General features: G+C 62.8%; 2 protein-coding genes across 3 annotated transcripts; one reads left to right on the top strand and one right to left on the bottom strand.

Annotated features, from left to right (window-relative positions):
- The first annotated feature begins 463 nt into the window (after positions 1 to 463).
- Positions 464 to 16,375, top strand: LLGL1 (LLGL scribble cell polarity complex component 1). Of its 2 annotated transcripts, none has more exons than XM_045293356.1 (23): positions 464 to 578; positions 3,833 to 3,930; positions 5,892 to 5,973; positions 6,063 to 6,193; positions 7,075 to 7,233; positions 7,314 to 7,476; positions 7,556 to 7,691; positions 7,956 to 8,010; positions 8,201 to 8,355; positions 8,435 to 8,658; positions 8,840 to 8,907; positions 9,689 to 9,842; positions 9,913 to 10,017; positions 10,355 to 10,647; positions 11,212 to 11,359; positions 11,583 to 11,736; positions 13,452 to 13,747; positions 14,218 to 14,482; positions 14,588 to 14,702; positions 14,827 to 14,942; positions 15,103 to 15,223; positions 15,319 to 15,398; positions 15,798 to 16,375. In XM_045293356.1, exons 2-22 carry the CDS (start codon positions 3,896 to 3,898, stop codon positions 15,395 to 15,397), a joined length of 3,054 nt encoding a protein of 1,017 aa, XP_045149291.1. In that variant the 5' UTR covers positions 464 to 578; positions 3,833 to 3,895; the 3' UTR covers position 15,398; positions 15,798 to 16,375. The 2 variants fall into 2 exon arrangements, with proteins under 2 accessions (XP_045149291.1, XP_030742334.1); XM_030886474.2 differs by lacking the exon at positions 464 to 578 and adding an exon at positions 663 to 794.
- On the bottom strand, positions 16,350 to 27,972 carry FLII (FLII actin remodeling protein). Its single transcript, XM_045293354.1, has 30 exons — positions 27,894 to 27,972; positions 26,444 to 26,554; positions 26,063 to 26,134; positions 25,287 to 25,367; positions 24,916 to 25,001; positions 24,623 to 24,784; positions 24,140 to 24,243; positions 23,837 to 24,012; positions 23,578 to 23,735; positions 22,932 to 23,016; positions 22,303 to 22,450; positions 22,059 to 22,192; positions 21,671 to 21,883; positions 21,290 to 21,469; positions 20,555 to 20,637; positions 20,355 to 20,429; positions 20,093 to 20,176; positions 19,785 to 19,956; positions 19,249 to 19,353; positions 18,979 to 19,170; positions 18,550 to 18,738; positions 18,323 to 18,462; positions 18,025 to 18,256; positions 17,757 to 17,911; positions 17,610 to 17,670; positions 17,392 to 17,520; positions 17,217 to 17,323; positions 17,023 to 17,128; positions 16,876 to 16,941; positions 16,350 to 16,791 (listed from the first exon to the last, which is right to left on the bottom strand). Exons 1-30 carry the CDS (start codon positions 27,954 to 27,956, stop codon positions 16,663 to 16,665), a joined length of 3,798 nt encoding a protein of 1,265 aa, XP_045149289.1. The 5' UTR covers positions 27,957 to 27,972; the 3' UTR covers positions 16,350 to 16,662.

Raw genomic sequence — 27,972 nt, 5'->3', positions numbered from 1 at the left:
CCGCGCTCGCCCCCCACCCTCGGCGGGCTCCGGCTGCGGGGCTCCGCCGCTCCTCAGTGTCCGGGCCTGTCTGCGGCCGTCAGGCTGCCCAGTGTCGCCGCTTCCCCGGCCGGGTCTTCCCCATCCCTCTGCCTCTCGCTCCCGGCTCTCTCTCTGCACCTCGGAGTCTCTGCCCGTCTGTCTGTGCCGGGGCGCGGGCACACTCACCCCGCCTCCAGCCCCCTCCTCGTCGCTCGTTCCCCGGGGCCCTCTTCCAGCTTCGGGGCGCTCCGGGCCCGGGGTGGTGCTGCTTTCGCACCCTGGCGGGGCGGGGAGAACTGGGAGTGGGAGCAGACGTGGGGGTGGGGCTGGGAAATCCCTTCCAGGTTCCGCTCTCCTCCTCCTCCTCCCACCGCCAGCCCAGGGCCTGCCCTGCTCGAGTCCTGGGGAGCGGTGGCGGGGGACCCAGCGGCACTTCACCTTCCGGGGCCTCAGTTTCTTTTGCTGTGAAATGGCATCCCTCCTGCCCAGCTGTGGGCTCTGGCACGCCGCCTCGCACGGCGGGCCGTCTAACACTTGGAGCCAAGGAGGAGGTGGTGGTGAGGGCCGCTCCTTCCTTCCTTCCTTTCCCTGGGTGGCCCGAAGGGGCAGTGGGAAAGGGGCTTCCTTCAGTCCCTCCTTCCCCCTGCACTGATGTGCGGTAGCCTGCCCTCTCTCTCACTTGCTGCCCGGGAACCCCTCTTGGGAACGTGAGTTCTGATCGCGCGTTTACCCCGTTGCACTTGAAGAGTGGACTTGTTGCCCCTGTTTGACAGGTGAGAAGGTTGAGGTTCTGCTCAGAGCGAGCCGGATTTCTTTCCTGGCTTCTGTTTGTCAGTCCGATTTGACATCAGTCTTGAGTGGCAGGGTTTCTTTTTGGAGTGCTGTGGGTCTGAGCTGGTGCCAGGTGCCCATTAGGAGGAGACCTGGCCCTGGAGGAAGCTTTAGGGGGCTGGACTTAAGAGGCGGAGGTCCTTGGTCTGTCCCCAGGATGAGCATGGGTTCTCTGTGAGGCCCGAGGTGACGGTGGTGTGTGGGTGGTGTGTGTGTGTTGGGGGCAGGGGAAGAGGTTTGGGAGACCCTCAGACTTGCTAGCTGAGAACTTACCAGGGACCCGGGAGGGGGGCTTGGGAGGACTCTCAGATGTCTCACCTTATGCCGAGGTGGCTATGAGGGTGAGTCCTAAGAAGTGCGAGAGGAATGGGGGACAGGGTGTGACTTCCTTAGCTGGTGAGGTGGGGTGTGAATAGGGGCCTGTGACAAATGGGGAGGTTTACCTCCTCCTGCTGGCCCTGGCTCGGCAGAAAGCAAGTCCTCCCTGCAGAGGAGGGTGAGTCCCAATGCGAGTAGGCAGCAGTGGTGGGAAGGAGGCATCCTTGCCGTAGGGGCTGGGTCAACAAAGAAGATGGCAGGTGATCTCCAGGGAGGCGGCCCTGGGTCCCAAGTTGGGGGACTGGTCAGGGGTGAGGGTGGGCTTTGGACGCTGGCAATCTTGAGTTCCAGTCCCTGCTCTACTCCACCATGTGTCTTCGGGTGGCCATTGTACGTCAGTTTCACAAAAGCTGGTGGGTGAGCCCTGCACGACGAGACGGAACACACAGTGGTTTAAACCCCGCAGCTGCCCCACAGGAGAAAGGTGGCTGTCTGCTCCCTTAGAGATTGACAGCCTTTGGAGCCTTCTTGGGTCTCTGAGGCTGAGCCCACTCGGCAGCCGTGGGTTTGGGCTTGGCTTGTGTACGCCGTCTCCTCGAGGAGCCCTGGTGTATGGTGACAAGTTGGGCTGCGGCCAAATGACTGTGAAAATACAGCAGGTGAAGGTGGGGAGCGGATGGACGGAGGTCACTGTGACAGCGCGACTGCCTTCCGGAGGCATCTCTGAGGACTTGCCTCTCGAGCTCTTGACCTGAGTGCTGGGAAGGAGTGCTCCCTGAGGAGTTCTGGTGGGGTGCAGGGGAGCACAGTCCTGGCAGCCCCATGGCTGAAGCCTGCCCAGAGGGGAGCGTGGGAGGCGGAGGACGCTGGCTCAGTCTGAGGGCAGTGGGAGCCCCGGCGGGCCTAGCGGAAGGGGGCATGAGGTTGGAGCTAGGTTTTCACAGGCTCCCTCTGGCTTCTGTGTGGAGAGCAGATTGGAGGGGGAGCACGGAGGCTCCTGGGATCTGGTCAGGTCGGAGGAATGTGTGGTGTGGGAAGCTCGATGGGGTGAAGGTGGGGTGGCTCATAACCCTGAACAGTTGCCAGGTGTCCTGTGGGCTGGACCCAAAGTCAGTGCTGCTGGGGGAGGGATGCTACCCCTGCTCAGTAGGCAGCTTTTCCCTCCGGTGGGCCCCCTGCCTGCCCCTGCTGCCCACATGGGGGAAACAGCATACTGCTACTCATCCAGGGGCCCAGAGAGCATGTGGCCTGGCCGAGGGAGGGAGGCCAAGTGCCTGGGAGAAATGTGTGTGCCTTTTGGGCAGTGTGGCCCCTTAAGTGGTGTCAGCACAGGCCTGAGGGGCCTGGGTAGGCACCCCTGGGGAGGAGGGCACAGGTGAAGGAGCACCCAGAGCATGGTGGGAAGAGGCCGGACCTCCTGCGACTGGTCTCTGCTGAGGTGGGTGGCATCTTCCGAGCTACTCCCCCACCTTCCCACAATCCCACCGCTGATTTTTTTTTTTTAATTTTAAAATTGTGGCTTAGATGAAAAATGAGTTTTCGTGAAACAATTGATAGGCAGTGTGTTTTGTGACATGAGCTGCCATTCCTCCGCCGTAACGGCAGGACCCACATTTCTCGTCATCTTTCTTCCCCACCCCTTCCCTTCGTCTGGGCTTGGTTTGGGGCAGATGCCGCCCTTTGGGTCTGACTTGGTCGCTTTTCTGAAGAGCACGTGCCTCTCGCGTGCTGCTGTTCATGTTAGAGGCCTTTAAGGTGTCCCACTCCCCCGGGCCAGGTTTAAAGGGGGAACTAAAACCACGGTCCCCAGGGTCCCACCAGTCTATCACCAACAAGTCTGGGCGTTTTTTGTGAGTTTGAATTCTTTTCTTCGTGTTTTCTGGTCGGGGTGGTACGAGGTGGTTGTGGGACAACATCTGGCTCTTGTCTCCGGCAGAGGAGGCTCCTCTCTTCACTCCTCCAGCGTTGCATCTCAGGTGCGAGCGTTCAAGACCCCGCTCTGGACTCGCCAAGGTGGGGTGTGGAGCGTGGTCTTGAACTGTGCTAGACCAGCGAGCAGTCCTCCAAGACTTCCCAACACTGATGGAGGATGGGAAGTGGGGTGTCTGGTTTCCAGGGTGGGGAACCAAAGTCTGGGAGTGGGTTTTGCTGTAACCTGCCTCTCTCTGGGCTCACCCTCTTGGTCTCTGGGCTTGGGGGGGCAGGTGTAGAGGGCAGTAGCTCCCGGCGCGCATTCAGAGCCTGTGCTCAGCTGACCGTGGTGTTGGGGCTTGACCTCTCAGTTCCATATGGGTCCTGTGTTTGGGGTGCTGCCTGGACTTCTTAAGTGGGACGCTGGGGAGCAGGACTTCTTCCCGGGGGTGGGTGGGGGCCGAGAAGGCCCAGTCTGTGGGAGGCAGGCCTCCTCTTGGTGCCCACTCCTCTGGAGCATGTGTCACCGGCACCTTTGCACAGTGGAGTCAGAGACGCTGGCATGCATGGGGGCAGGGAGGGGCGGGGGTTCAGGCCCACACTGAAGGCAGGCAGAGGGCCAACTGGACAGAGAGCTGGTGTCCCTGGCACCGGCCGCCACTGTGTGAAGAGTGTTGTGGCCTGCCCAGAGAATGGTGCAGCCTGGCTGTCGGGGTGCCCGAGTGTGTCCCAACGAATTCCCTTCCCACAGACTGTGGAGCATGGGTTCCCTAACCAGCCCAGCGCCCTGGCCTTCGACCCTGAGCTGCGCATCATGGCCATCGGGACCAGGTCCGGAGCTGTGAAGATGTATCCTTTGCAACAGTGGGCCACAGAGCCTGCTGCCAGTGGCTGGGGCCTGCACTGCCTCTTGGGCTGGCTCTCTAGGGAACTTGGAGGAAGGGGTGCTGGACGCTATCTGGCACCTGGGCTTACCATGTGGGGGGCCTGGCACAGCCTCCGAGCCTGTAAGGGTGCTTTTACTTAGGGCTGAGGTGGTATCCCTGCCTAGTGTCTACCTAAGTGACATTGCCATCCACAGCCACTGTGGGCAGCTGGGGGCTAGGAGCTGGTGGTGTCCACAGCGGGCAGGCACCTGGGGGTGGCACAGGAGTGCAAGTGTGTAGGCGTGTGTTCAGAGGGCTGGGGGCAGTGCCAGGCAGGGCGTGGAGAGTACAGTGTGGCCCCACCTGGGCCCTGGTGGCTGCACAATCGGGCCGTGTGAGCTGCACAAAGCAGGCATTTTTCCTGCAAGCAGGGGAGGGGTTGGGGGGGTTGCAGCTGAATGCCTTCTAGCCTGCCTCTGAAAATCCCACCCACCGTTTGATGTGCAGCCCCTCAGGCAGGCCTGGCTGGTGGCTAAGGCTGCTTCGAGAGTGGCGCCCACCCCCACCTCTGTGCCCCTCTGGGACTAGTATCCTCTCTGGGGACTCAGGTTGGTAGAAATTGAGTCAGGGCCTGGGAATGGGGTGGGGCTAAGGTGCTGGCTGTGCCAGAATGGGTGTGTGGCCTGGCCCTTGAGCCTCTTAGCTACTGTGGGGAGTAGAGTAGGTAGGCTGGCCTTCTGATGGGCCCTGAGGCACCTTGTGGGCCGGAGGAGGCCTGGTAGAACCTTACTGCCTATTAGCTGGCTGCTGTCTTCCGCCACCCCACCCCAGCCCATTGACTGGCCAAGGGTTCTCCCCCAGGCCTTGGGCTCTTGCCTGGCCATGGCCTCTCCACAGCAGGCTCTCTGCCTGGCTGTGGGCTCTCAGGGCTGCCCTCCCTCCTTGTGGGCTCTATAAGTCAGCTGACAACTGTTTGTTCTCACAAAGAACCTGACATGCAGACAAGAAGCTGTCTCAAGGAGGCAGCAAGAGCCCTCTCCTTCCCTGCCTTCCTTTCCCAGAGCCCCCAAGCCAGACTCCTGGCTTGGGGAAACTGAGGCGGGAGAGCACGGCCCTGGTCACTGTAGCTGCCCCTCCCCCCAGAAGGCTAGCCACGTCTCCTTGGCAACCCTGGCCCCTGCCCAGCTGCTCCTGCCCCCTCTTTTGTCCCCTCCTCTGTGTGCCTTGCCAGGCTCCTGCAGGGAACCCAAGCAACGGCTCCTTGGTTGTTGCCGGGGCAACATTAGGCCTCACTGACCCCACCTCCTCACCCAGCCCCAGGGCCCCTCAGGCCTCCTGGCCCAGCGTGGTCCTCAGAGTTGCCAGGACTCTGGTTCTGACATCCAACTCCTTGGCCTGGCCACTGACCTCCAAGGCTCTGTGTGCCCATCTGTAAAATGGGCAGGCCAGAGCCTTCCTCTCAGCGGAGGCCTTGGGCTATCTGCCCTGGGCCAGGGCTTGGTTCCCTTGCCCACAGCTGCAGTTTGGCCGGAAGCTGTGGGAAGAGGCTTCCTGGCCCCTCTCTCCGCCCCCACACCCGCTCGCTCTCCTAGCATCCAGCTTCCTAGCCTCCATTGGTGCCGTCCTGACCAGGTGCTTCTGGCCAAACCTGCGGCCATGGCTCGTGGGCTTGTACGTGCACACATGTTACAAGGCCGGGAGTGGGCCCTCCAGCTATGCCCCGGACCTGGGCCGAGCGCACAAGGCATGTTTTTATTCTCACTTGCTTGAAACACCAGCCCTGAGAGGGGGGACTCACTAGCCCATTTTACAGGTGAGGGGTGCCAGCTTGCAGGAGCTGGTGGGTTTTGCACCATTGGCCCCTGGGGCTGGAATGTCCTGGAGGGGGCGGGAGCTGGGATGAGGGGTGCCTGCTCAAGTCTGCCCTTGACCGGCTGTCCTCAGCTATGGCGCACCCGGTGTGGAGTTCACGGGTCTGCACCAGGATGCAGCCACTGTCACCCAGATGCACTTCTTGCCTGGCCAGGTGAGCTACCAGCCCTTCCCATAACCTCTCCCAGGCCCCTGTGCCCTCCCTGCCAGGCCAGTCCCCGTCTTGCTCTCTGTTCCCGCCAGGGCCGCCTACTGACCCTCCTGGACGACAACAGCCTGCACCTCTGGGAGCTCGTCCCTTGCGGCGGCTGCGCCCACTTGGAGGAAACACTCAGCTTCCAGCCCCCCAGCCGCCCCGGCTTTGACAATGCCAGGTACTGGGGCCTCCTACTCAGGGTGGCGCGCTTAGACCCACCAGTGCTGGGCTGCGGGTTTGGGAAGGTTGTGTCGGGGCTGCCCCCAGGCTCTGGTCATGTGCTCTGGCAGTGCTAGTGGGTGCTGCCCCCCACTCCCCCCTTCTGGCACGAGGGGAGGTGCCAGGTGCACACAGCCGCGCTTGCTGGAGCCTCTGACTGCTACAAGCAGTGGGACACAGGGCGGGCCCCAGAGCGCACAAGCTCAGCTGAGCAGGGCTGCCTAGTGCTGTGTCCCTGGGATGGTGGGGGACCTGGGGAGCAGGCTGGGGCAGGGCCGTGCAGACCTGACAGTGAGGGCCCTCAAGGGCCTTTAGTTGGGGTGGAAGGAAAGACCATCATGGGTGGTTGTGAGACAAGAGATGCTACGAGGTGGGGGTGCTCCCTGGGAGCAGGCACACAGCTAGGGGTGTGGTGCCTCCCCTCCTTGAGCCTGGTTGGCCCCATCACAGCAGGGGCTGGAATGGGCTGGGCTTTCACACACACCCCACCCGCTGCTTGGCTTGCCCTTTGGCCTCCCCGAGAAGTGGGGTCAGGGGATGTCTGTCCCAAGGGCAGGTGGTGGAAAGCCCCAGGTTAGTGGGCCAGTCTCTGGTGGGTGGAAGGAGCTGAGGAGCTACCCACCTCCCAGACCTGGGGAACCTATTTTTATTCCTCTCTGTGAGACGTCCCAATGAATAATTGGGCAGGTTAATTAGGATGTGCAGAGCTGTCCCCATTGCCTGCCCATCCACTGGCCCACTCCATAATTAGACACCATGTGCAGTGGGGCCCGCCGGGAGCTGGCAGTGGCAGCCCAGCGCCCCAGCACCTTCCCAGCAACCTTAACCCTTCCCCCGCAGCTCCCTGCCCAGTCTCTCCCGGGTCACTGTAGTCCTGCTGGTGGCTGATGGTGCCAGGGCAGCGTTGGGCACCGAGGGTGGCAGTGTCTTCTTCCTGGATGTGGGTACACTGACGCTGCTCGAGGGCCAGACCCTGGGCCCGGAGGAGATCCTGCGAAGGTGAGAGGTGGTGGTGCCTGACCCCAGTGGCCCTGCAGCCAGGATGCTGCCTTCCGGCCTCACCGAATCCCCACCTGCAGCCTTCCAGAAGACTACCGATGCGGGAAGGCACTGGGCCCCGTGGAGTCTCTCCAGGGCCACTTGCACGACCCCAGCAAAATCCTCATTGGCTACAGCCGGGGCCTGCTGGTCATCTGGAGCCAGGCTGCCCGCTGCGTGGATCGGGTCTTCCTGGGCAACCAGGTAGGTGGTGGGTGCCCTGGTCACGCCCTGCACTCCGCCCCCTGGGCCCCGCTCAGCGCCCTGCTTGGCTGCCCCACAGCAGCTGGAGAGCCTGTGCTGGGAGCGTACCGGAGGCATTGTCGTCAGCTCCCACAGCGATGGCAGCTACGCCGTTTGGACTGTGGGCTCAGGCAGCTCCCTGGTGCTGCAGCCTACGGAGGCCACAACACCCTACGGTGAGTGCCCGGGGCCTCCTGGCATGGGAGCAGAGGGTTACGGGGGCAGGTGTCTGACATGGCACCCCAATCCAGGCCCTCAGGGCTCTACTGAGGAGGACTTGTGGACGATGAGACTTGCCCACCTCCCCAACGGTCAGGGCTGAGAGCTGGGACTCCCTGCAAGGTTTTAGGCGGGGGAGCAGTGTTCAGACTCAGCTGTGGGGCTGAGAGCTGCAGTGAGAGACGGGCTCAGGTGGGCCTGACATTCTGTCCCACCCCCAGGTCCCTTCCCCTGCAAAGCCATCAACAAGATTCTATGGAGAAACTGCAGGTCAGGGTAAGTTGAAGGAGCAGGCCTGGGTGGGGGGGAGGCTCTGGGCAGGTTGAAGGAGCGGGTGGGTGGGGGGACTCTGGACAGGTTGAAGGAGTGGGTGGGGTGGGGGTAGCTCTGGGTAGGTTGAAGGAGCGGGTGGGATGGGGGGGGCTCGGGTGGGGTAGCATGTGCTTATGGCTGCTGCTTTGTGCAGGGGCCGCTTCCTCATCTTCAGCGGTGGTATGCCACGGGCCAGCTATGGAGACCGCCACTGCGTGAGTGTGCTGCAGGCCGAGACCCTGGTGACTCTGGACTTCACGTCCCGCGTCATTGACTTCTTCACGGTGCACAGCATGCGGCCTGAGGACGGTGAGTGCCCTCCGCTCCCTGCCCTGTGCTCGCCTGCCTCCCTGCCCGCTGTGGACTCACCCTGCCGCCTGCTCCACAGACTTCGACGACCCCCAGGCTCTGGCTGTGCTGCTGGAGGAGGAGCTGGTGGTGCTGGACCTGCAGACTCCTGGCTGGCCGGCCCTGCCCGCCCCGTACCTGGCCCCGCTGCACTCATCCGCCATCACCTGCTCCGCCCATGTTGCCAACGTCCCTGCCAAGCTGTGGGCCCGTCTCGTGAGCGCGGGCGAAAAGCAGAGCCCCCAGCCTGCCTCCAGTGCCTCAGTGTGTGCCCCGGGCAACCTGCTGGGCAGGTGGGGGGGGGGGGGTTGTCCCAGCAGTGGCACCATCAGCCAGACCGGAGGGGGGCATGAGGCAGGTGTCCGTGGGGGGTGCTGACACTGTTTGGGGAGAAAGCATTTGTCCCCACCTTGAGCTCACTCAGCCCTCTGCCTCCTTCTCCTAGAGCTGGCCCATTACTGGGGGCCGGAACCTGGCCCAGGAGCCATCACAGCGTGGGCTGCTACTGACCGGGTAGGGCAGACCTGTGTCTATGTCTGTGTGTGCGTATGCGTGTATGTGTACCCACTACCGATGCGTGGGTGACTCAGCCCAGCCTTGTGGGGCCAAGTCACTCCCCACTGCACCATGCTGGAAAGTCTCCCTAGACCCCAGTCCATGGCCCGCCCCACCCTGCCTTTTGACCTGGAACTGTGCTCTGCCAAATCTCAGGGCTCCACCTACCTGCCTGTCTGGGACCGGAAAATCTACTCTGACCCACGCTGAGCTCTTCAGAGCAGGCTCCAGAGGGCCTGGCGGGCGCTGACGTGCCCGGGGACTCAGGCCCAGGTTTCCTGCCTGGTCCCTGCTGGGACCCCCCAGCCTCTGGGCTCCCTCCCCAACACAAGCTGCTGGATGGGGTGGTGTTCCAACCAGCCCCAAAGATTCAGGCTCCATCCCATGCCCTGGTCCAATCCCTACCAGTGTCTAGGGATCCCCCGTGTCTGGGTTGTCCCCTCGATTGGTCTATTCCTCCTCCTCCTGCCACCCCTCACCCACTGTCTTTCTGCTTGGTCCACAGTCCGGCCTCATGCCACACTGACCCTTCCTAGGAGGCTGGCTCTTTGCTCTGTGACTAGCTCAGCCCTGTGCCCCCAAAGAGGACAACTCCATACACCCCCTACCCCTGCCTTCCTACCCTGCTGACTAGGGTCAAGGCCTGGCATATTGTGGGTGCTGTGTGTGTGGTGTGTATGTGTGCACATGTGCACACTTGGTGAGAACTCGCATGGCCCTGACGCCCCCTCGCCCCCAGCCATGAGGACGGCACTGTGCGGTTCTGGGACGCCTCTGGTGTGGCGCTGCAGCCCCTCTACAAGCTTAGCACAGCTGGTCTATTCCAGACGGACTTTGAGCACGCCGACAGCTTGGGCCAGGCTGCTGAGGACGACTGGCCGCCCTTTCGAAAGGTCCGTACCTGTCCCACCAGCCTGCAGAGCCACCCTGGCCTGCCGTCCACCTCACTCCCTCCTCCCCCAGGTGGGCTGCTTCGACCCCTACAGCGACGATCCCCGGCTCGGCGTGCAGAAGGTGGCGCTTTGCAAGTACACAGCCCAGATGGTGGTGGCTGGCACTGCAGGCCAGGTGGGACAGAGGGGTGTCCCAGGACCAGGGCTCCCTGGGGAGGCTCTCTGGAGCAGTAGAGGAGTGAGGATAGAGAGGAGGTGGGCCCCCTTCTGGATGAGCAATGTCAGGCAATCCAGATACAGCTCTGTCAGGTGCTAAGCCTGGGAGCAGGCCCTGCTCGCCGCTGTGCCCTGGCGCTCGCGCACACGGGGTTCCCCAGGGGAAGATGGGAGGGCAGGGTCCTCAGGGACCCTGAGAGCTCAGCCTGGGCCCTGGTGTCAGTAAGCACTGGAGGCAACCCTGGGCCCACCTGGCAGTGCCTGTGGACTGACCCGCTCCCTCCACCACCGCCCAGGTGCTGGTGCTGGAGCTGAGTGACATGCCGGCTGAGCGGGCGCTCAGCGTGGCCAGCGTGGACCTCCTCCAGGACCGAGAGGGCTTCACGTGGAAGGGCCACGACCGGCTTGGCCCTACCACGGGGCCACTGCCCTGGCCTGCCGGCTTCCAGCCCCGCGTGCTGGTGCAGTGCCTGCCGCCTGCTGCCGTCACCGCCGTCACGCTGCACACGGAGTGGGGCCTCGTGGCCTTTGGCACCAGTCACGGCTTTGGTCTCTTTGACTACCAGTGCAAGAGCCCTGTGCTGGCCAGGTGTGGTGAGAGGATCCCTGGGGCCCCTGCAGGGAGGAGGGGGGCGGAGCCTCTGCTCTGCTGAGGCTCCCAGCAGGCCTCAGATAAAGCCAAAGAATACGGAGAAGCATTTCAAAGGCGGTGCTAATGGGTGGTGGAGTAGGTTGTCACTTTGGCTGCTGACTGCAAGGTCAGCAGTTTGAAACCACTAAGGGCGCTGTAGGAGAAAGAGGAGGCTTTCTAGTCCCATAAAGAGTTGTGTATGTGGGGGGGGGGTGTCTCAGAAAGGCGCATGCACAGTTCTACCCTGTGCTGGAGGGTCGCTGTGAGTCGAGAGCTCAGAGTGGTGTGTTTAGGTGCTGAGTCAGCAAGGAGAGTGGCTTTCAACCTGTGGGGACCCCTTTGGGGGTCAAATGACCCTTTCGCAGGGCTCGTCTGATTCATCACAGTAGCAAAGAAAACACTTTTGTGGTTGGGGGGTCACCAGCCCATGAGGAACGATGGTGGCATTAGGAAGGTTGAGACCCACCGGTAAAGGGGCCCTCCCACCCAGCCTCCTCTCCTGACTGGCTCCCCTGACTCCAGGTGCACCCTTCACCCCAACGACTCTCTGGCCATGGAGGGGCCCCTCTCAAGGGTGAAGTCCCTCAAGAAGTCCCTGCGGCAGTCTTTCCGGCGCATTCGGAAGAGCCGGGTCTCCGGCAAGAAGCGGGCTGTGACCGCCAACAGCAAGGTGAGCGGCCCAGGCGGGCGGAGGCCGTCAGATGGCGCGTCTCCCATGGGTGCTGCTGCGAACGAGGCCTGGCTCACCTGGTGTGGTTCGTCACCCAGCAGCAGCCCGGGCCCTCGACTGAGAGAAGGGGGCTGAGGAGGGTGAGGAAATAGACCGTGCTGGGGGGGGGGGGGGGCCACGGGCAGGAAGGTGGCGCTCAGGCCCTGCTCCCCCCGCCCCCCAGTTGCAGGAGGCCAATGCGCAGCTGGCAGAGCAGGCCTGCCCCCACGACTTGGAGGTGGCACCTGTCCAGCGCCGCATTGAGCCCCGCTCGGCGGACGACTCCCTCTCTGGGGTGGTGCGCTGCCTCTACTTCGCTGACACCTTCCTCCGTGACGGTGAGGCTGGGCCGGGGGCTGGGGGGCGGGGGGGACAGGGCTGTAGCTTCTCTGAAGGTAAGGAAGGAGTTGGTGAGTGCTCTGGGAGGGCAGGTCGGCCTCGGCCAGTGCAGTGCCTGCAGGGGGCACCTTGGTGTGGGAGGAGCCCTGTGGATCAGGGCAGAAGGTGGGGTGGGGGCTCTGGCAGGAAGCACCAGGCGTGTGTTTAGCGGTTGACTGTGACTGGATTACAATGGAGAGTCGCAGATGCACAGACTAGAGGGCTATGGGCCCTCTCCCCCTCAGGCCAGCAGCTTTCTGCCAGGCTGCCCTGCCCCTCATTCCTGTGACCTGCTGTCAACACCTGTGTCCAGCAGGGGTGTGTTGGCCCCACGCGCCGCCGCTCACACTGCAGGCAAGGCCTCAGAACAGGCCAGAGTCACTGCCGCTGAGTGGATGCCGACTCGTAGCGACCCTGCAGGACAGGGCAGAACTGCCCCTCTGAGTGTCCTGTGAGATGGTAATGGTTTAAAGGAGTAGAAAGCACCATTAGTTTCCCACAGGGTGGCTGGTGGTTTTGAACAGCAGTTAGCCCCGCATGGTGGAATCACCAGGGCTCCTCACAGGCACGCCCCAATCACTTCAGGGACGCCGTCTTGGGGGGGGCGCTGCACTGGGTATCCCAGTCAGCCCCGCACGGCGTGTGCGCGGTGCTGGGCGTCCTGGTGTCAGTCTGAAAGGAGCCCCCTGTGTAGTGTTGGTGGAGGAAGTTTGTCTGGTCGCTCCCCCACCTCTGGGTCCGGCTGCCACAGCCCATGCTCTCTGACCTGCTCAGGGCGTGTTGCTCCTGACCCGGCAGGAGAGGGCAGGCTTCCTGGGTGGGGCTTCCTTGCCAGAGCTCAGGGACTTGTCCTCTGGGTTTGGGCTCTGCTGATGGCTACTACCCCGATACACATCCCCGTGCGTCCAGGGGACCTCTCTCCTGGCCCGAGGAGCCCGTTCCCCACAGCACACATCTTCACACTTCGGGTGCTAGGGGAGCAGCCTGGGCTCTGTTCTTGGTGATATACACCACCCTGCCTTGGCCTGCCGGCCACCCATACAGTCACAGGTGCATGACTGGCAGTGGGAGACTCCAGCCTCCTCCCTCTTTGTGCCTCAGACCTGGGCGCTTCCTTATTTTAACCCCCAGCTCCCTCTTGCCCCTCAGCAAGCTGAAGGCCAGCAGGGAGGGAGCAGCAGGGCCGGGCCACGGGCTTGTCCGGGCAGAGACACCACAGGCAGCCTTCTCCTTGGGGAGCAGAACTTAGAGCCCGTCTCTGTTGGGCAATGCCACCGAGAGGTGGTGGGTGTGGGAGTGAGAGGGTTGAGTACTGTTGGCATCTAGGGTCTGAGGAGTTCCACGTACTGTGGCTGAGGGAGGGTGGAGTGGGGACTTAGGGGTGAGAGAGCCTCATCCATTCGGGGCCGGTGGGATTGGAGGGGCTCGTTGGGTGTCCTGGGAAGTGTCCTGGTGGTGCTGGCAGAAGGCTGGGTCAGGGGCTAGGGCTGGGCGTCAGTGTGGAGAGAGGTGGTATCCGAGGCCCCCTGAATGTAGGGGGATGGAGACAGGGACGAGGCCATCCTGAGTCTGAGCCTCAAGTTAGGAGGGGACATGAACAGGGTCCTCTGGAGGAGTTGGTGATGGGGAGGCAGGCTCTCGGCTCTGCAGCCCCTCATGAGCCCCGCCCTTGCAGCTGTCCACCACGGCCCCACGCTGTGGGCCGGCACCAACTCGGGCTCCGTGTTTGCCTATGCCCTGGAGGTGCCGACAGCGACAGCGGGCAGCGAGAAGCGGCCTGAGCGGGCGGTGGAGGCTGTGCTGGGCAAGGAGGTGCAGTTGATGCACCGTGCCCCTGTGGTGGCCATCTCGGTGCTGGACGGGCACGGCCGCCCACTGCCAGAACCCTATGAGGCCTCCCGGGACCTGGCCCAGGCGCCTGACATGCAGGGTGGTCACGCTGTGCTCATCGCATCTGAGGAGCAGTTCAAGGTGGGCTGCCACGACCCGTGTCACCCTCCCCCTGGGCTCCTCTGGGCACCCCCTTTCTGTCTGCCCCTCCCCACTGAGCCCTCTTCCCCCACCACAGTCCCACATCATTGACCAGAGACCCCTTCCCTGCAGTTGTCCTGAGGGTTCTGAGCCTGCCGAGATGCGGCCCCCCCCCCCACCTGCCGTGTCTGACAGGGACTCTAGGTTGGGTGGGGGTGGGGGTATATGCCTGGGGCATCTGTAAAGTTCACTGGCTATCGGAAGGGAGGTTTCCAGGAAGCTTGGGAGGGATGGGGATGGGAAGTGGGGGTGGTGGCAGGGGTGGCGCGGGCATTGTGCTTAGAAGTTGGAAGGTCCTGAGCTGCTTGGGTTGAAGCCTGAGTGAGTGGTAGGTGGCCAGAGGTGGGGGGCGGGCAGGGTCTTGGAATTGTGGCGAGGCCGGTCTCTGCTCATTGGCCTTCCGTCGCCAGGTGTTTACTCTGCCCAAGGTGAGTGCCAAGACCAAGTTCAAGTTGACAGCCCACGAAGGCTGCCGTGTGCGCAAGGTGGCGCTGGCCACGTTCACCAGCGTGGCCTGTGAGGACTATGCCGAGACCTGCCTGGCCTGTCTGACCAACCTGGGCGATGTCCACGTGTTCTCTGTGCCCGGCCTGCGGCCCCAGGTGCACTACCCGTGCATCCGCAAGGAGGACATCAGCGCCATCGCCTCCTGCGTCTTCACGCGCCACGGCCAAGGTGTGGGCAGCCAGGTGGCTCGTAGAAGGGGTCAGGTGGGCCCAGCGGGCACCTGAAGGGGGTCTCCTAATTGCACTCCTCAGGCTTCTGCCCTGCCACATGCAGGTTTCTACCTGATCTCCCCGTCGGAGTTTGAACGCTTTTCCCTCAGTGCTCGGAACATCACCGAGCCATTGTGCTCGCTGGATATTTGCTGCCCCCGAGGGACCGCCTGTGCCAGGTAGGTGAGGGTGGGGAAGGAGGAGCCTGTGCATGAGACAGGCTTTTCCAGTGGAAGCCTGCCCTGTCCCAGGAGCCCCAGTGGGAGGGCAGGGGTTTCCCGGTCACAGCCTCCATCTCTGCAGCTATAGGCTCCACGAGTCACCCAAGCTGAGCCAGGCGAACGGGACCCCGAACATCATCCTGGCCCCACGGAGCTGTGACGGGAGCCCCAGTCCTGCAAGAAGCAAGGGAGCTGGGGGTATGGAGGAAGGGCGGCCTGGAGGGGAGGAAGGGGCTGTGCTGGGGCCTGAGAGATGTGGACCATGTGCTCGATCCCTGCTGGGACATCTGGGTCTCCTAGCGTGGAGAGTGCTTTGGGGTCCAGGTAGGGCCTGATCCTCCCCCGCCGCGCCCCCCAGACATGCTGCAGCCACCTGAGGCCACGCTCTCACCCTTGTCCGTGGACTCTGCCACCAGCGCCGACACCACGCTGGACACGACGGGGGACGTCACGGTGGAGGATGTGAAGGATTTCTTGGGGTGAGCCTGGCAGGCAGGTCTGACACCCTTTCAGGGCCTGTGAGGGGTTGGTGCCAGCCCCTACCCAGGGCCTGATCACCACACTGCCCCCCCAGCTCCTCAGAGGATCCCCAGAAGAACGTGAGGAACGCGGTGCAAGATGAGGCCTGCAGTTGCCCCATTCTGATCAAATGAGGTATTTGGAAGGCGGCCCCGGTCTGCCCAACCACGCGACAGCCTCCTCCTCCTGGGCATCAGATCTGAGCCCTACGGCCTCCCCACTCCTGTCTTCCACTTGAAGCCCTGGCAGGCCCGCTTCCTGAGAGTTTGGGTGGTGGTGGTGTGTGGCTACAAGGGGTCTGTTTAGGACAAGGCTGGGTCACAATGAAATACAGGTGGCTAGGTTTTCCTCACAAGGTCAGAGGTGCTGCATGCCAGGCCTACTGAACAGGGCCAGCAGGGGGCGCCCATCTTGGCTTTGCAGATCTCCCCACCCACTTGGAAATCTGGTGCTGTCACCACTCAAACACACCCCACCCCCACCCCGGCACAGCCTATACCAGGACAGCCACCCCAACAGTCCTCTCCCTGGCAGGGCCCTGGCCGCCGTGGGACAGAGCCGGTCTAGTGCTTGGCTATCAACCCGGTGTCCTCGAAGTGCGCCCCAGGTCACTGTCCTCACTGACTGAAGGCTGAGGGGCAGCTGTGCGGCCTGGCTCTGCCTCCTCCTCCAGGAGTCTCGGACCACCGCCTGTCCTGCTTGGAGCTGCAGCCCTGGACCCCTGGCTCCTGCCCGGCCCCTTAACATAGACCCACCCCCTGCTAACTGGACCTGTGTCCTGCCCCCACCCCCCACCCCCCCTGGGCCAGGAGCAGGCAGACGCAGGCTGGGCCGCTGACAGGCCAGGTGCTCCACATGCCGTCCTCCCTCCTCCCTTTGCAGAGAGTATTTTTCTAATGCCTGGGCTGGGCACTCATTTCTAAAATTATTTTGGTACTTGATCCAGGCCCTCAACCCCCAGGAGTACACACATGGACTGAGTTCCAGTTGGCGGTGTGTGGGATAGGGGTCAGAGTGGGTTTTCCTGTAGATTGTACCAGGATTTTTTTTTTCCATGTCATTTTGTTAAAATTAGTGGTCTTAATATTAAAAATACTGATTTTTAATATTGAAAATAAAAGCATTTAATATCTCCAAGGGCAAAGATGCCTGCTTTAACCAAGGTGGGGAAGGGCTTCACACCCTTGCTCACTGGAAGGAGCCGTGTTTCCCAGCTCCGAGGGCACCTTGCAGGCGTGACACCCATGTTGGTGCTGCTGGAGACTGGGCCCTGGGGCTGCTGTGCAGGGACTGGTTCTAGCAGGTGGGAGGGCAGAGGGTCCCCGGGCCTCCCTCACCCAGAGCCTGGAGTGGTGGTGGGCACTGCTGGGGGCAGGTGGGGTGGCGCTGTGAGGCTGCCCTAGGTCAGGGCCTTCCGGAAGGCGCTCCAGGCGTGGAAGCAGCGGGTGAAGGCGTGCTGCTCGTTGCCCTTTCGCACCAAGCGCAGGCGGCGGGGCTGCTCTTTGGAGCGCAGGTGCTGGATATACACCTGGAGGCAGGTGGGGTGTGGACCCTGAGCTACCAGGCTTCCGTCTGGCCCAGCCCGCCTCAGCCCACCCTCCACCCGGCTTACCTGGCAGGCTTTCAGACTGAGCTTGATTTCCACCTGGCTTGTCTGGGTGCCTACCCACATGTAGACCTGCGGGAACAGCAAGAGGGGTGGGTCCCAAAGGTGTCAGAGCCACACCCCTGCGCTGGCCTGGAGGGGCAGGCGGCTCACCTCCTGGCCGTTGTCCAGCAGCATGATGTCATCATCGGCCAGGTCATCCTGGCAGAAGTCAGAGCACTTCTCGGTCACCGCGAAGAAGCCCTTCTCATTGGAGCACCTGTGGCCGAGGAGGGGAGGGAGAGGGTGAGGCTGGGAGATCCCACAGGGGCTGGGCTGGGTGTGGGGCTGGGCCTCGCCTATCTCACCGGAAGAGCCGAGTGTGCTTCATGTACTCAGCATCGTCGTCATAAGGCTTCCGGGCCCCAAGGCCCACCCAGAAGAAGTTCTCGGGCTCCTCGCCTTCGTCAATGACCTGTAGGGAGAAAGTCAGTCCAGCCCTCGGCCTACCTGCCTTCCTGCCCACCTGCTCGCCCAAAGCACCTGCTTGCTGTAGGAGGCGTCAAACATGGTGTTCAGGATCTCCTCGGCCAGCTTCGCCTCATCGGGGTCTGAGGCCCGGCCCACCCATGCGTACACGATGCCCTGGTTATCCTCGCTCTCAAAGGGAACCTGGGAGAGTACAGGGGCTCAGTCTGCTCCAGCCAGCAGCAGGCTCCTTGGCTGCAACAGCTCCTCCCTCCACCCCGGCATGTCCCCACCTTGAGGATGAAGCAGAATTCAGAGTTGAGGAGGCTGGAGTCTGTGCTGATCTGGATGCACCTGGCCAAGTAATTTGCAGGTGTTAGGGGGCCCTGCATCCCCAGGCCTATTTACGGACACACACACCCAACCCCTCAGGTACCGACCGGGTGCAGAGGGCACTGCCGTTGGTGCGGATCTGGTAGAGGCTTGGCTGAAGGGTACCCTGGGCCGCCTTCCTCTTGCCCCGGTGGATGATGAACTTTCTCTTGAAATGGGACAGGAATTTGGGGTTTTCCTGCTGCTGCGTCATGCGTACCACCTGGGGGAGGGGTATCAAGGTGGCACCCTCAGCACCTGTCCCCTTCCCTTGCTCTGACCCGCTGACCCCTCCCCACGGGACCACAGGAAGGCGGGGTGGGCGGCGCCCCGCACCTCCAGCTTGCCCGGGAAGAGGCTCTCGAACTTCTTCTGCAGGCTGAAGGTGAAGGTGAGCCATCCCATGTTGGAGGCCTCGCGGCCCTGCCAGAAGTACACGATGCACTGGAAGTCCTCCTCGGGCTGCTTCTCCTCCGCCGCGGCCTCCTCGCCCGCCTTGCCATCCGCCGCGGCCTTCTCTTCCTCCTCCTCTTCCTTCTTCTCCTCGTACTCCACGGGCACCCAGTACCTGCATGGTCAGGGCGTGAGCAGGGGCCCAAACCCGCCAGCCCCTGCCCTGGGGAGGGTCCCGCACCTGCACAGGAAGACGTAGCAGTCTTGTGTGTGGAAATGGCCAAACTCCTCCTCCGGAAGCCGTGCGAACTTCTTGCCCTCGAGCACAAAGCCCTCCATGCCATCCAGATCCTCGTTCCACTCCTCCATCAGCTGCTCGGCCTGCACGAGGCGAGGCGGGCCTGCTGTGCTTCCTGCGGCTCCCTCTGCAGGCCCCGCCCCGCCCCGCGGGAGCCCCACCCACCCTACCTCGGCCAAGGCCATGGGGGGCTGCCGCGGCAGGAAGAGCGCGGTGAGGTCGGCCTTCATCTGGTCCTTCTTCTCCGTGTCGCGCTTCACCTTCCCGGCCAGGCCCTGGCCTTGCAGCACGGCCTCGGCATTGCGTGTATAGTCCACCGTCAGCACGTCGTCCCAGTTCTTAAACTTCGCCTTGAACACCTGCCGAGCAGAGGGGCTGAGCTAACGGTTGGGGTCATGGAAGGTGGGGCCCAGGCCTCAGAGGGAAGCCTTAGGTCAGAGGGCGGGGTGGGGGTGGGTTGTTAGTGTGGGGAGTGCCGGACCCCACAACTGAGTGCAAAAGTAGGTGGGACGGGTGGCGGAGAGGGCGGGGCCTGGGCAGGGCTTGCTGAGGGGAGGGGCTGGCAGCTGGTCCAGGGCAAAGGGTGTGGCCCTGCCCACCTGCGCCTCAGTGCCCTCCAGGCTGCGGCTGACGGCTGCGTGGCGTGGCCGGTGCAACATGCCACATAGCTCCTGGCCCAGCTTGAGGGCTGCTGCCCGCACTAGGCGAGGGGACTTGCGCCCCAGCCAGATGAACACGTCGGACCAGCAATCCAGGATGTACACGCAGCGTGTGTCCAGCAGGCTCTGCAGCTGTGGGCCAGAGCTTGGGGGTCAATGCCAGCTGCCCAGCAGCCTCCCCAGCCTGCCCCCGGCTCCCTGCACGCTCACCAGGCGCATGGCAGGCATCAGCTCCACCTTTGGCCTGGTCTTGTGCTCCACTGAGAGTTTGTAGTTGATCTGTGGCAGCTCGAGGTAGCCCAGGCCCAGGCCCACCTGGTGGGACGCAGAGGCGGAAATGACGAGGGGCACTTTGATTCAAGGGACACGGCCCAACCATTTAGCCCTGTGACCTGGAGTCTGTGGAGCTCTGGGCACCAGCTGCTCAGAACTTTGGTTTCCTCCCCAGGGTAGTTTTGAAACAATGACCACCTTGTTTCTCCCTACTGCTTGCGGTCTCTCACTCTGGACTTGTCCTTCTGCTCACAGGGACCCATGGGGCCCGTCACCCAGGTGCTTCTAGAACTGCCTCCCCTCCAGACCACCACCTGCCAATAAACATGCACCCTCTGGTTCCAACCTGGCCACTGCCCAAATCCTGTCTAGAAGGTAGCGCCCTCACCCCACCCAAGCCCAAGTAGGGGGATTCACAGGCAGTTCAGAGGTGCCAGGGCCAGCCCGTCCGTCCCCCCACCAACTCCACTTGCCTTATACAGCTTCGGGGAGGGCGGCCCGAAATCGTCAGGCACATGTATCTTGATCTCCGAGGGTTCCCCACCCAGTGCCTCCCAGAACTCGGGCGGCTCCAGGCCCTGCCCCAGCAGTGTGATCTCTGCCTTCCCCTTCCGCTCGTTCTTGTTGATTTTCTCTGCAAAGAGTCTGGGGAGTCGGGACGCAGAGCCCCAGTGAGCGCTGGCCCCCTTTCCAGCTGGCCTTGGCCAGCAAGGGGACGGCAGGCAGGAGCTTTTCTGGGTTCAAACACCCTAGAATGCCCACGTGGAGGACGGGCTCCTACCTGGCCTTGGTGGTGCTGCCCAGCGTAGCCTGGGATCCCCGCCACACATAGATGTCCAGTCCTCTGTCCAGCAGGAAAACAAACCTGGGCAGGTAGAGCGGAGGTGGTAATTGGGCACCGTGGGGTAGCAGGGACCCTCTGCCCAGACCCATGGGGCAGGGGTACAAGGGCTTGTCCAAGGGCCTCTCCTTCTAGGAAGCCCCTGTCCGCCTCCCAGGGGTGGGGAAGGGGCTGGGGGGAAAGCTCCCCCATGGGGACTCACCTTGGATCCAAGGAGGCCCCTTTGAGTGGCACAGGCTCCAACTTAATGTTCTTTTTCCCGTACACACGGTACATCCTGGGGCCAGGGCACAAACAGCTCCGAAGGGGTACCAAGGGCTGACCTCCCAGCAACCCCCTCCCCCACTGAATCCAGGCCAATGCCAACTTGCTCCCCACTCCACCTGCCCCCAGCACGCTCACCTGGTGACATAGTGTGTGTCCTCCACTGTGTAGAAGCCACTGGCTGTCCCGCCCTCAATGTAGGAAATGTCATGGTCAAACACCTGTGTGTGTTGGGGGGAGGGTGTGGGTCACCACAGAGCTGTCCCAGCAGCCCACCAAATACCACCTGGGCGGGAGGATGTGTGTGTGCTGGTGAGCCAGGTGCTGAGAGCAGTGTCTACATTCACTAATGCACACAAATACGAGACCAGACAAAAACCTGAAGGTGTGTGCAGGAAGATGTGCGCGCGCGCGCACACACATACACACACACACGTCTCGTTTAGACGTGTACGTCCAGGAGCCCGGGGACAGTGCCAACCTGGGGGCATCCAGAGCAGTCTTCATGGGAGAGGTGGAGTGGGGGTACACAGTGTGCTAACCCAATGCAGTACCCCATTCAAGCCCAGACTCCTTAGAGGTCCAGCTGCCCGCCAAGCCCAGTCTCTAAGGGCTATGGCCTTGACTCCCTGCTAGTTTCTTAGCCATGCCCACAGGCCTGGCCTCCCAGCCCCACCAATCTATACCCTACTGACTCTAGCTCCGGGTCCCAGGCCCATCACCTTGGACCTTATCCCATCCCCCTACCTCCCTAGGCCCTTCCCTCCCTGCTCATCCCCCTGCATGTCCACCTTTAGCCTCTGCTCCGCCACCCCTGCCCCTGGCCCAGCCCTCGGACCCCATCCCACCCCAGGACTGTTCATGGGCAGGCACCTGCAAGAATTCCTCACTCTCGTCGCCCATCTCCTCCCGCACGGTGCGGCACTCGGCGCCCAGGTAGTTGCGCAGGTTCACAGCGTGGATGGCTGAGCAAGCCTTCTTGTCGAGGGTGGCCTCCCCGCCGATCCAGTAGTAGATCTCCCAGCTCAGGGAGCCGCTGTCGTCCAGAAAGGTCTGAGGGCCGACACCACCGTGTCGGCCTTCGTCTGGACCACTCTGGGGTCTTGACCCACCCAAGAGGTCACCACTGGGTCCCACTGCCCTACCTGCCTGCTCCCCGTTGCAGAGCCCCACCCTCCCGTTATGGCTCTGGGCCATCTAAGGCAAGGGCACTATGGGTGTGGGAGGCGGAGGCTGGGTGGGCCGCACCCTCACCTTGAGCACAATGTAGCAGTCCGCCTCGTAGAACTTGCCGTGGAAGGCTTCTTCCACCAGCACAGGCACGAAGTTCTCAATCTGCCAGATGGTCAGGCCAGGCAGCTGGCCCACATCCTCCGTGAAGAACTCCGAGTAGTCCAGGCGCGGCTTCTCCAGGCCCTGGTCCCAGCGCCGCACCTTCCCCCCGGGTCCTGGGACATCTGCGCTCTCCTGGACACACAGTCACAGCCAGAGGTTTCCGCGGGGCACGCACCCGGGCACGCACCCCAGGGTCTTTGCAATTGTTCTTTCAGCTCAGGGTCCCCTCTCCTTGTTGGCCCGGGCCACTGTCTGTCTGGGGCAGAGGCCTGGACCACCTGCCCCCCGCAGCCCCGACCCGGCTCACCTCTTGCTTCTTATTCTTCTCCTGAGCCACGTCCGACATGCCCTTCAACACCTGCTTGGCCTGGTCATCCTGGGCAGAGTCCTTGCGTCTCCGCAGCCGCATCTTCCGAGCCAAGGGATCCTTGGGCCCACTGCCTGCGTGGGGTGGGGCACACAGCTGAGCCCTGGCTGGCTCCGGGCAGCCACACGGCCAAGGCCAACACTATCCCTCGGGGCCCACATTCCTGGGAAGGCCCCTCGCTCACCAGCTGTTGCTGCAGCCACAGTGGCAGGAGAGGCGCCTGCCAGCCGCAGCTGGTTCTGTAGCGAGAAGTCGATGTTGTACCACTCGGCGGCGCGGTCGGTGGGCTTGGGTGGCATGACCAGGCTGGGGTTCTCCCGCACATCTAGAACCTGCCTCGGGGTGGGGGAGGGGTGAGCAGAGGGGCACACAGGTCCCATCTTCTGGACATGCCACATGTGCTCTCTTGCTTTGTGTGCAGCTGTGGCGGCCGTGACAGTGATGGGAGCTGTGGCCACCCTTGTGAAATGTGGCTGGTCATGTGGTACCACAGCCACGCGGCTTGCCCTCTCCTAGAGCCCGTCTGGCCTTAGTGGCGGCCTCTTTCCCTCTGAGGGCTGGGAGGGGAGGGTCACAGCCGGGTCCAGATGAGGGACAAAGCCCAGAGAGGCCTCACTGTCCAAGGCCGTAAAACAAGAAAGGCTTCCGACAAGAAAGGCTAGTGCTCTGTTCAGCCCTGGTCCCCCATCCCTGCCCAAGGTCCCCTCGTCTCAAAGCGCAGCCCTCTGGTCCCGTCTTGCTGAGCTAGTCTATGCCCCTGCCTCTGCCCCCGCCCCTCCCTTCTCCCCACTCCCAGCCCCGCCCTGCCGGGACCTCAATCTCTGTCAGGAAGTGGACGGCCTCTGGGAGGGTGACCAGGCGGTTCTTGTTCAGCACGAGTTTCCGCAGCTTCGTGCATCTGCGGAGACAGAGCTGGGTGAGGGCGGTGGTGGGGCGAGGGGGGCAGGGGCTCTTCCTCCCTGGGGAGCACACGCAGGCAGGGCCCACAGTGACTGAGCAGTCAGGTTGTTAAGAACGCAGTGAGTTTTAAATGCCGGGGCAAGTTGGAGCTGCTGGAGTCAGGAGCCTCTTCAAAGTAAAGTGACTGGGAGGCTCTTCTGGCCGCTTTTCTGAAGCAGCATTGACCAAAGTGGCCTCTGTGGATTTAAGGGCTCCCTGAATGTGACCAAGGGGCACAGAAAGAGCTGAAACACACAACCCGTTCTCTGCCTGCAGGCCTGGCCAGGGCCAGAGACCACAAGAGGGGGCTCTGTGGCCTCCAAGGAGGGACAGGAGGACCCATGTGGCTTCATCTGGCCTGCGAGCTCCCAAAGGAAAACCCCCAGTGGGGAGGCCTTTTTGCCACAGCCCCACGAACGAGCCTGCTCCCGTTCCCCATCGCCCAGGAAGATGGCGTGGGGCGGGGAAAGCTATGCCAGGAGCGCACTTCCTGCACCTGCAGGGCACGCCTGGTCCGCACCTGCAGAGGCTCTCTGGAATGAGCTCCAGGTTGTTGTTGGCAGCCATGAACTCCTCCAGGCTGGCCAGCTTGCCGATGCCCGAGGGCAGCCCGTCGAAGTCCAGCTTGTTGGAGTTGAGGTACAGCTTCTTCAGCTTGGTCAGCTTGCAGATGGCTGACTGGAGGGGAGACAGCCAGGGAGCAGGGAGTCAGGGCTGGGCTGGAGGTGTGCAACACTCCCCCCCACCCCCACCCCTCCCTTCCGAGGCCCTGCACACACGGGCAGTGAGGTGAGCTGATTTCGAGACAGGTTCAGGGTCTCCACGTGCACCCACTGGTCTATGCACAGGGACAGCTCTGCGATCTGGTTACTGCTGAGGTTGAGGCGGCGCAGGCTGGGGAGGGTGTACAGGCACTCGGGCACCCGGGCCAGGTCATTGCAGGACAGGTCCACGTCTGCGGGAGTGCAGGACAGGGTCAGCCAGCTCTGCACAGCAGGCCCCACGGCAGCCATACCATACCCAGTTTCACCCTAGTGAGTTTGCCCCTGGGCAGCACTCAGAGAAGCAGGCAGTGGTCTGACCTGTGAGGCTGCTCAGGCCCTCCAGGCTGGTGGGGAGATTGCTCTGGGTGCGCTGCGTGTTCCGCAGATGCAGCGTCTGCAGGGCCAGCATAGCCGGCAGCTGCCTGTAGAGAGGCAGGAGGGCAGGTGCTCAGGGCCAGGGGGCTGGGACCATGCCCAGGGGAGTAGGGCAGGGCCTCGTCTGGAAGGGTAGGCATGTGGCAGTCTGCCTTGGGCACTGGTCACGGGGGCTGCAGCGCAGGGTCTGACGGGATACTATTTTTTATTTTTAATTGGGGGATACTATTTAGGTAGAAGGGAGCCGTTGAGTCCATCCAAAGGGTAGGCCCTGCGGCCTCGCAGACCCGGGAGAAACTGGCGAGGTCTAAAGGGGGCACAGCCAGGGCCCAGAGAAGCTCAGGTGACAGTGGCCTTAATGCAACGGGGCTACACACAGCGGTCTGTGGCGAGTCTCAGCCAAGGGTGGGGGCTGGGCAGACAGACCGTAGCTGGGCGTGCAGCAGCGGGTTCCCATTGAGCACGAGCGTCTGCAGCTGCACCAGACGGCGCATCTGCGGCGGCAAGCTCTCCAGGCGGTTCTCGCTGAGGTCCAGGTACAGCAGGTCCGTGAGGTTGATGAAGAGCTGGTTGGGGATGTTGTCGATGCTGTGGCCAGAGGGCGGGGCAGGAGGGGGTCAATGAGGGCCAGCTGAGTGGCCTAGACGCCCATCTCCAGCCCGCCCACCTGGCTTCCTCTCCCACCCTGCGCTCCCGCCCAGTGGGACCGGGACCAGCACCTGTTGTGGCTGAGGTTCAGGACCAGCATGTTTTTGGCATTCTCTAGCTCCCTCGGACACTCAGTCAGTTGGTTGTGGCTCAAGTCCTGCATGGGAGGGCCAAGGTCTTGGTCAGGGGTGTTGGGGGCTGGGGCCCCTGAGGCGGGCTCCGGCCAAGCCCAGGGAATCAGGCAGGGTCCTGAGTGGGGAGTAGTGGGTAGCAAGAGACAGCCCAGGCTCTCTTTGAGGGGCCTTGGGCCAGGCACTTCACACTTGGTGCCTCAGTTTCCCCCTCTGTCTAATAGGGTTAGAGTGGCCTCCAGAGACCACAGACATGAGGTGGTTGGGGACGGAGTGGTCAGGGCCTGTGGAGAGACGGGACAACCACTGACCAAGACCGAGAGGTCGTCCAGCTTGAAGATGTCGTCGGGGACTCCGGAGTTCTTCAGATTGTTGGCTCGAGCGACGATGGCCTAGGGATAAAGCATGAGGGCGCCCTGACTCTCGGGCTTCACTCCCAGAAAGAAGCACACAGGCCTCCTCCAGAAGTCCCCAGAGGCCAGCCCGAGTGCTCTCAATCTCTGGGCCTTTTCTTGCTTTCTAGTGAACTCCTACGACACCTCAAAGCCCAACTCAAATGTGCCCCAGAGCCTAGAACAAGAACCATCTTTTCTCTGCCAGCCAAACTCCTCTTGGCCCTGGCTCGCCCCTGTCTGGACCCACGTGTGACCTTGTGTGGGCGCCTGGTCTTTGGGCTTGAGTCTCCTATCAGTGAAAGCAGTTGTTGTCTTTTTTAAAAACACCGCCGAGCCAATTCCGACTTGTGACCGCGCAGAGCTGCTCCGTGGGATGTTCCCGGCTGCTCTCTCGGTGCGGCCAGGCTGTCGATCTTATTCTCATGGAGCTGCTATTTAGCCGGTCTCAGCTCCTTAGCCGGTGCTCCACCAGGGCTCGTTGTGAAACAGGTGGAGGCCAGGATAAGGTGGAAAACGCTACTCACCAACTGGGACCGACTTGCTGTAGCCCCGGGAGGGGGCGGACTTGAGCCCGTTTCCTCATAGGCGTTTCTAGTCACGGCTTCCTATGCCCACAAGAGGCTGCCCTGGCCTGCGTCCTTCCTTCTCCCACCCTTAGACCCAGGGCTGATAGCCTCCCTGCCAGCACTCACCCTCAGGGACGGCAGACTGGACAATTCCCCGTGAAGCGTCGTCAGATGGTTGTGGCTCACAGACAAGTGTTCCTGGGCCAGGACAGAACAGCGGGGGCTTAGTGGGGTGAGGGTGGGGATGGCCACAGGGTCCCTGTCCACCACCATCCACAAGGGCCAACTGCTACACAGGTGTACTCCACCACTGCAGTCTCCCTCCCTCCACATGCTCGGGTCTCTTCTTGCACACCTCCTAGGACAGGGTGCTCACTCACCTCTCTTCAAGCTCCGATCGCAGCTCTAGGCATGCTTACTCTGTGTCAGCTGCTTTCTGCGGAGTCTCCGCTTGTCTGGCCCAGTCTCATCCCCACTGACCCTCCCCACCCACCTGGAGCTCCTTACCAGCTTCTGCAGGGCAGCCAGCTCCTCCGGCAGGTAGCACAGACCCGTTCGGTTCAGCTTCAGCCACCGCAGGCTGGTCATGGCCTTGACATTCTCAGGGAAGTAGCCACCCTGGGGGAGGGAAATACCGTGGTGGGCCGGGCCGGGCCAATGCAAAGCCCCTTTTCCGGTGCTTCAACTCCATCACCTTCAGTGGGGTGGGGGGGGGGGGTGGGGTGGGTGGGTTTCCACTCCTCAATGGAGCCTCTGGGAGCCAATAGGGTCACTTTTCAGCAGTGGGGGTCACGCTGGACAAGTCACTTCGCCACTATGCCTCAATTCTCACCAAGTGGAGCTCATGAAAGCCCCCATGTGATGGACAGAAGTGTTCGGGGGATGGACTAACCAAGGGTGGCTAGCTCTCTCACCAGGTTCTGAGGTCTGGGGTGGGGTGACAGGAGAAAACAAGCTTGCTGCAGGTGACACCCAGCACTGGGGTGCAGCATGGCCCAAATTCCTTCCAGAGCTTTCCCGGTCCTGACTGGGAGGCCCTGTTTGTGCCACTGATGCTACCCATGCCCCAAGTCCAATCTTCACAGTGCCAGGCCCAGCTCCCCACCCCATCCAGCCTCATTCTCTCTCCCTACACTAGCCTGTAGAGTCTGGGTAGCTGTCCTGCCCCTCAGCGTACCAGTTCTGAGACCAGCAGGGTTGTGGGCACCACACTCCCCGCTGGAGACGCAGAGAGGACACCCCTGGGGCGCAAGGTGGAGGTGGGGGCAGAGAGCAGCAAAGTGGCCCACTCTGGCAAGTGGAAAGTTTGTAGATGCAGGAAGTACGTCTCCTACAGGGATGCTGCCCCAGGTCAGCAAGGGGGAAAGCTGGTCCCCTCCTCCTCTCGAATTCCAGCCACAGCACTCTGAAGGCCCACCCCCAAGAGGGCGGTCACTGGTCCCAGGGCCTTGCACACCTGCCTGACACCCTCCCTTCTCAAAATCCTCACAACTCCCCGAGCTCCTGTTAAGTCCCATGGCTGGTCAAGTCCCAAGAGGGTGGACGACTTGCCCCAGCCCCCGCCAGACCACACAGGCTGGGGTGCCAGGGGCAGGATAGGGCAGCGGCTGCGGGCTCCAGCCCCGCCCCGGGCAGCCCTGCAGTGAGTGAGTCAGGACCTGACAAGGGCGTGTGACCTCAGAAGGGCGGGGGTGGAGGCGGCTGGGCGGGGCTCGGACCCCGGAACGGGGGCCCCCAGATAGAACCCCGTCCTCCCAGCCCAGGCCCTGGCGCGGCTCGGGCCGGGAGCGTCGCCCGCCCTCCAGCCTAGGTCAGGGGGCCCGGCCCAGCGGGGAAGCCTGGCACCGGGGCTCCGGCCGGGCGCAGGGAGCCGCGCCCAGCCGCCGGCGGGGAGGAGAAGCGGGCGGCCGGCCGATCGGAGGCGGCGGCGGCGGCGCTTCGGGGCAGCGCGGCTCACCTTGAAGTCGTTGCCGCTCAGGTCCACGCCTCGCACGAACGGCAGCACCCCGGTGGCCTCCATGGCGCCGCTCTCGCAG

This window comes from Echinops telfairi, unplaced genomic scaffold, assembly GCF_000313985.2.
Source record: "Echinops telfairi isolate 266 unplaced genomic scaffold, ASM31398v2 ScPeMD7_2010;HRSCAF=2546, whole genome shotgun sequence".
Classification (NCBI taxonomy): Eukaryota; Metazoa; Chordata; class Mammalia; order Afrosoricida; family Tenrecidae; genus Echinops; species Echinops telfairi.
Note: the sequence above shows the minus strand (reverse complement) of the source record. Positions and strands in the feature narration are given on the sequence as shown.

Excerpts from the sequence above, each read along its gene's own strand:
- LLGL1 (XM_045293356.1), top strand. The coding sequence starts at position 3,896 with ATGGCCATCGGGACCAGGTCCGGAGCTGTGAAGAT. Across the intron at positions 5,974-6,062 it reads TGCACTTCTTGCCTGGCCAG|GGCCGCCTACTGACCCTCCT; the intron begins GTGAGCTACCAG and ends TGTTCCCGCCAG. Across the intron at positions 6,194-7,074 it reads CCCGGCTTTGACAATGCCAG|CTCCCTGCCCAGTCTCTCCC; the intron begins GTACTGGGGCCT and ends CTTCCCCCGCAG.
- FLII (XM_045293354.1), bottom strand. The coding sequence starts at position 27,956 with ATGGAGGCCACCGGGGTGCTGCCGTTCGTGCGAGGCGTGGACCTGAGC. Across the intron at positions 24,013-24,139 it reads GGGCCTGAGCAGCCTCACAG|ACGTGGACCTGTCCTGCAAT; the intron begins GTCAGACCACTG and ends GCACTCCCGCAG. Across the intron at positions 17,912-18,024 it reads TCTTCCCGGGCAAGCTGGAG|GTGGTACGCATGACGCAGCA; the intron begins GTGCGGGGCGCC and ends CCCCTCCCCCAG.